The 6,791-nt window shown below is 42.6% G+C and overlaps 1 protein-coding gene across 1 annotated transcript; it reads right to left on the bottom strand.

The window, feature by feature from the left end:
* Positions 1 to 2,842: 2,842 nt before the first annotated feature.
* Positions 2,843 to 5,290, bottom strand: h3f3a (H3 histone, family 3A). The gene is made up of 4 exons (XM_028791081.2): positions 5,158 to 5,290; positions 3,744 to 3,881; positions 3,422 to 3,575; positions 2,843 to 3,333 (listed from the first exon to the last, which is right to left on the bottom strand). The coding sequence occupies exons 2-4, from the start codon at positions 3,869 to 3,871 to the stop codon at positions 3,205 to 3,207; spliced, it is 411 nt and encodes a 136-aa protein (XP_028646914.1). The 5' UTR covers positions 3,872 to 3,881; positions 5,158 to 5,290; the 3' UTR covers positions 2,843 to 3,204.
* Positions 5,291 to 6,791: the final 1,501 nt, after the last annotated feature.

The raw sequence follows: 6,791 nt of genomic DNA, 5'->3' as shown, positions 1-6,791 counted from the left end.
CTACTAAAAATGCAATAAGTAAGATTTTTAGACAGGCAAGAGGCTCGTTATTTAATATTGAAATTACCAGAGGGGCCAGATACAAGGGTATTATTAGTAGCATATTTGCAAGTAACATAGCGGCTCCTGTTACAACTGACAGAACCTTGTGAAGAATAGGTCTCTTCTCTGTGAAGTGAGCGGTAAATGAGGCTTTTGCATAGGTTAGGTGGTCAATGAAAGAAGATTAAGGGAGGGATAGGGAAAAGGGCTCCTGCAAAAAATGACCTGTGGGAGAGATAGAATGTTAAGGTGAAATGGCAGGACCACCAGAATGCAGGCTTCATGATTGAGGTTCTTCTTAAAGTGAATCAGTACTTAAAGTGGAACCAAATTACTGGCACTACCCTATTTATGGTTATACATGAAATTCACACAAATACTTTAGGACAGGGGGAGGTCCCCCATGTAGATTCATAAAGAAAATCTGCCTGTGTAGTATGGATCCACTTTGATCATTCCTGAAGAGGGGCAGGTACTCACTGACATGCCATCAAAAAGTCCTGTCAGGTGGGGTTGGGTTTGTGGGTCCCCTTGTGAAAATTAATAAAGATGTGCCGATACTCACTGGCATGCTAGGAAATGGTACCAGAACTCTATGTTGAAATTGTAAGACGTGCTCTTGCAGCATACCAGAGAGTACCAGCACAATTCAAGCACTGGACCGAATGTTAGGAGGTCTACTGCTGGCTTGAATGCAAGCGCTGTTCATTGCCACACAAAGTTCTCCAATGCACCTGCGATGCTCAAAGTCAAATGCTTACATTAAAAAAGAAACCTTAGAATGAGAAAACACCCAAGAGCAACAAGACATTAAGTATTACCTAAAAGCTGACAAGCATCTGTGCACTGTGCCTCATATAATTATTTTCACTTTGAAAAAGTAAAAAAAAAAAGAGACGTAGGTAAAGGAAAGTAAAATAAAAAGCATTACAATTCTAATTTTATAAAACCCCTGAAAGCGCACGCGCTTTTGTTAGCTTAATTACTTTTAATTAATTTTTATATAATGCTTTTCACGGAGTGCATAATCACAGTCAATTAATAACAGAAGTTATAAATTACTAAGGTAGCACATTACATGACGATACCTCAAAACCGATCCTTTTTCTCATTTTAGGACGGATTCACGTGTCAGAATATATACACAGAAAAATAAAACAAAATAAAAATTACTGTGAGAAAACTGAGTTATTTGCCGCCGCACGCTAGATGGCTGTCACGAGCAAGCATGACACCCTGCAGCTGTCTCCATCCGGGGAGTTACGTATCATCACAAAGGGTCTCACTTTGCAGTTGAAATAGGAACGGATATGTAGCTTTGCAGTTTCCGCCGGACGAAAGACGCGGTTACACGTCTTGCAGTGGCTTACTGCGCGATGGGTCGAGATTATTTGGCTGAAAGGGAAGACGGAGATGCTAGCGCTTTGGCGAACACCGTGCTGTCTAGTGAGTCGACCGCAATTCTTCCGTGATGTTTTACGGAGCGACGTGTCCTGGCTAAAGTAAGTCCAATTTGTGACCGTGTAGGCGCCGTTTTACTAAGGCTCCAAGTACAAAGCGCATCTTAAAGCTTCGGAGCACCAAGAACCGCCTAGGCAGTTGTTTGGCTTAGCGTGACCTTGCTTCGAAGAGACGAAGCGGACCTTTAGAGGGCACTGTTGCTTGTACGTCTGCTCTCCCGGACGCCACACCTGAAATGCGTTAATTACCTCGTTAAAGCAAATCCCAGTAATTCATGGAAATGTACATCTTCCAAATCCATGTGGATTTTTATATATTCTAATTAATCGTGCATATTACATGTATTGGCCTTATAAGGGCAGGATGTTTCGATGCACCTAAATGGATTAAATATTTAAAACCAAAGATGCGTTACGTGTCGTTTAGAGGGTTATTAAATACTATTTGGGGAATACGTGGAAAATGCACAGCTATTTGGTTCACAAAGTGATAAGCAGCCAACTATCTTCGTTTATTATAGGATCCCCTGCACAGATACAGTAATAAACTTTTTGAAACCAAAGCTATTTAGTCTTGTAAATTTATAGAGCCAACCATGTGCCAGTTTATAGAACCATTTTTTTGGAACTAGAGTAGTGTATCTGCACTATTAACATGTATTGTTTAAATTATAGGGGTCAGACAAGACAGTTCTGTGCAACTGTGAATGCCTGCTGCAAAGAAGATTATGGGAAAGGACCACTGAAATTTTCTGGAAGTAAAGCAGATCCTCGTTACTGGAAAGTGGAAAAGTCGCTAGGTTCCAGTTACCTTCGAGCATGGTGGACAGTACTGCCCATCAGTATACTAGGACTTGTCACAATTTTTTGGTGTTTTGTACGAGAAGAAAAGGAAGTTGACCAGAAGCTGCTAACAGGAATGCAAGACTATTGGCCAAATAGTTTAGAGTCCGTCCAGGATGGTTCAAATGAATCTCAAGAAAGCAGCAAGTCAAGAGAATTGTGAGCAGTTGGGATGGGGAGTGGCATTTTCTTAAAATCATACCGATAAGGTTTTGGGATTGTAATAAAAAAAAAAAAGTTTATAAACTGGAGTTGAGTGGCATCTGTTTAAATGGTTGAAGAAATGGTAGTCCCTTTAAAATACAGGTAGATTGCTTAAGTTACCTTAGTTACAAGTCTAGTTTTAGACTTGGTCCACCCAAACGGGCATGTGCAAACATTTGCCAGGATTGTGCCCCCTCCACAACCCCCTAGAGAATCAGAAGCTAAATCCCAGACCAATGAGTTGGAACACAACCCCACCACATTCAAATACATGTAGAAGCTCAACAGTAAAATGTGAGGTAGTGGAAAGTTTATTTACAACCCAATAAAGTAATCACAATGCAAAAAGGTAACTGATCTAATAATTTAGAGCATGCAAACTATATAATCCAGCTATAGCACAATGAGCCAGAGGTATAACAATTTTAAATACAAAGTCTTCCTTGCTGTTTAAGAAACCTGAGTGTGATTGAAGGAATGTTTTACAAAACGCTTTTCTACGGTTGCACTGTAAACCACTAGCCTTTTTTCTATCAATACTAACAAAATACAAAATAAAAACTTAAACCTCCACATGAAGGTCATTTCAGTTCAATAAAAGTTTAAAAAATTTAAATCCCCAGCCCATCCCCAAAAAGTCGCTCAAGCGGAAAAGTTAAGCCCGCTCTCCCCGAATCCTCCTGGCAAGCTGTATGTCCTTGGGCATGATGGTGACCCTCTTGGCATGGATAGCACACAGGTTTGTGTCCTCAAAGAGACCAACCAAGTAAGCCTCGCTAGCCTCCTGTAATAAAATAAAAAAATTATTAATCTCACAAAAAAAAAAAAAAAAAAAAAAAAAGACGCGCTACAGTTTCCTTCACTCAACACACCTGCAAAGCACCAATGGCTGCACTCTGAAACCTTAGGTCAGTCTTGAAGTCCTGTGCAATCTCCCTCACAAGACGCTGAAACGGAAGCTTGCGAATCAACAGTTCTGTCGACTTCTGATATCTGCGAATCTCCCTCAGAGCAACTGTTCCAGGCCTGGAAGGGGAAAAAAAGGTCAAAATTACCTTCATACCAACAAGATGCACAATAGAAAAAGGTAAAATGAATATAACTTCAGTCCGTGCTCATCACATGCCCTAAACAGCATTTTACACACAAGTGCCGTTCAGTCCCTTCCGGTAGAACTCAACAGCCCGCCCTTACCTGTATCTGTGAGGTTTCTTCACACCTCCGGTAGATGGCGCACTCTTCCTCGCCGCCTTTGTAGCCAACTGTTTCCTAGGTGCTTTCCCACCAGTGGACTTACGCGCAGTTTGCTTGGTACGTGCCATGGCGTCTCAACTGGGGGGGCAAAAAAAAAAAAAAAAAAGTCAGATACAATCCATGCCGCATAGAAGCTCACAGTACAGCGACATCTTAAGTACAGATGGTCTGCCTTCTTTGGTCACTGTCTCTAGCACATGTGATAGCCAAAAGCAGCCAATCAAAAAATAAACTGTCAAGATAATTTGAGGTGGGGGTTGGCTCCACAACGATACCGACACAAAATGGCTCACAATTTATACATTTGTCTCGATGAACGACGATCAATCCCCGGCACACGATTTTAAAACGAATTGAGAAATTGAGCATCGTTAACAGTATACATTTACAAACTACTTAAGTATTTCGAGTAATGCATTTCTCTATATATACCCCCACCCCAAACAGAGGTGCGTAGATTTTAAGTATAAATCAAATATAGCAAATCGACCTACTGATATTACTACGAATGTTAACAAAAAATGCTGAAGAGGCGCCTAACTAGTTAAAAACTAGTCTGCTCGTCTCCCATGACACCCATACGATCACTAATAAATATCGATTAATAAAATAGTAAGCCACTCTGGACACGTTATATAGAGAAGGCGGGAGAGAATTCAAACCTGAAACGACTACTTTCTTCCGCCCATCCATCCATCCCTCCCTCCCTCCTTCCTACACCACCTCCTCCCTCGTCAACCCCCCCCCCCCCCCCCTCAATCACGAAAAATAAAACGAAAAAAAAAAACGGTACAAGTGGGTTAAAACAACGATCATCTGTACAAACGGCGGAAAGGAAGGGACAATCAGTTGGCCTCCCCCAACATCATGTCATTCCTCCATTACACGACCTCCGTAAGACACGTTTCGTTTCTCTTTTTCCTTTAACATGGCGACCTGAACACAACCATTTGAAGCCTTTGTCTGCAGATCGGCTACTGCGCGCCAGCCCTCCCCGCATCTGCAGAGCCAAAGGCGCGCTCGCCGGCACAGCGATCAGTAACAATACCCAAAACGACAGTAAGCACAGGCAAAACTTCGGCAAAGGGGTACAGCCGGACAGGAAGAAAGGCTAACCTTGAGCACGAAATGGCTGCTGCAGAAAAAAAAAAAAAGAGGCAACAGCGCCTTATACGCGAAGAAAAAAAAAAGAAGGAACAGTTTAGAGACTAGATGGCTAAAGGAGACGAACACAACGATCTCGGCTCTTGTAGCCAACACACTACTCGCACACACCTTAACTGGAAAAACTAAAGTAAACGGATATCTTTAATAAAGCCCAAAACTTTACGGAAAAAAACAATAACACACTCACCGTGTAAACGGCTCCAAAAGCAATAAAATGCTCTCCCTCAACAACCGATGCGTGTTCTAAAAAGCTAAACCCCCGAGCTTGTCAATTTATAGACGAGGTGACGTCACTGGACTAACTCCACCCCCTTACTGGGAGGCCTGCGTGACAAACCGTTGTCCCGCCGCCCACGTAGTGATATCATCACAGGCTGATTGTTATTGTTCTGCCGCAACCCAGAGAGCTGGCCGCAAGCTTCACGCGCGCGCGGGCAGACAAATTCCAGGCCGTTAAACTTTAATTCTGAGCTTATCTGGAAATGGATGTCGGCCTTTGCGGGAAACCCAACAAACTATAAAAAATATCTATACAATAATACATACAATATACCTCTATATGCACACCCACTCTATGACAAAAAATAGTTGTTCATTTTGCGTGAAGATCGGTGTGGGAGTTATACAGAGCCACGTATGCAAATGACTAAAGTGTGCATGACTGTTATGCTAACAACCGCCACTAGAGGGCTTCATATTGACATTACCGTATAACACCAACCCAGATCGGTTCACAGTGACATGAGGATGCTTCTAAATGTACTGCGGCTATGCTCAGCGTTTACATTTATATGCTTATTTGAATATTTACATTTATCCATAGCGACTTATAAAAGATGTCGACATAATCGAGTATACATCAGTCTGGGGAACTGTTACAGGACAAGGACGTAATCATAACAAGTGAAGAGCTCAGAACAAAATCCAAGCAAGTTACAATTCCTAGATTACAAAATCTAGAAGCAGTTAGCCAGAAATTCGCCAGACGAGAGTCTTCAAATGCTTTTTAAACACATTGAGAAAGTCAGAGTTTCAAATGGAAGTGTGCAACTCTTTCCATCAGCTAAGAGTCACACATGAAGAGAGCAGACCTTAGTGGTCGAGAAGGAGCTCAGGACATCACAAGGGTCTCCATATAGGTGCTAACCCAATGACCACTCTGTAGGCAAGTATCAAGGATTTGAACTTTGTACGTGTTGCTACAGGGAGTCAATGTAGTGATCTGAAAAGAGGAGTGACGTGCCTGCCTTGACTGGTTGAACACAAAACATGCAGTAGCATTTTGAAGCATCTACAGTGGCTTGTTGACACCGGTAGTCCTGCCGGCAGAGAGTTGCAGTAATCCAGACATGACAAGACCAAAGCCTGGACCAGGAGTTGTGCCGTGTACTCAGTCAGATATGGTCTGAACTTGTGGACTGATATGGTCAGTCAAGGACAGCTGCTCATCAATCACCACCCCAATGTTGCGTATAGATATAGCAGATGTTAGCAATAATGCACCAAACTGAACACTGATGGGGTGCTGAATTGATGGACAAGCTGGGTTCTCTGGAGGGTACAGCTGCGTATCATCAGCATAACACTGATAAGCGAAACCATGGGACACGATGAAAAAGCCTAGTGAGGAGGTGTATAAAAGGAAGATGAGAGGGCCCAGCACCAATATTTGGGATAAGCCTATGCTTGCCTGTGGCACCCTTGACATCTCTCCATGCCAGGACACATGGTACAATCTGCCCAAGAGGTAGGACTCAAACCACTTGAGGGCATTCCCAGTGATGTCAAGGTCAGAGGGGGTGACAGGAGGATCTAGTGCAG

Source organism: Erpetoichthys calabaricus, chromosome 11 (genome assembly GCF_900747795.2).
Source record: "Erpetoichthys calabaricus chromosome 11, fErpCal1.3, whole genome shotgun sequence".
Lineage (NCBI taxonomy): Eukaryota > Metazoa > Chordata > Cladistia > Polypteriformes > Polypteridae > Erpetoichthys > Erpetoichthys calabaricus.
Note: the sequence above shows the minus strand (reverse complement) of the source record. Positions and strands in the feature narration are given on the sequence as shown.

Excerpts from the sequence above, each read along its gene's own strand:
- h3f3a (XM_028791081.2), bottom strand. The coding sequence starts at position 3,871 with ATGGCACGTACCAAGCAAACTGCGCGTAAGTCCACTGGTGGGAAAGCA. Across the intron at positions 3,576-3,743 it reads AAGAAACCTCACAGATACAG|GCCTGGAACAGTTGCTCTGA; the intron begins GTAAGGGCGGGC and ends TTCCCCTTCCAG. Across the intron at positions 3,334-3,421 it reads CAGCCATTGGTGCTTTGCAG|GAGGCTAGCGAGGCTTACTT; the intron begins GTGTGTTGAGTG and ends ATTTTATTACAG.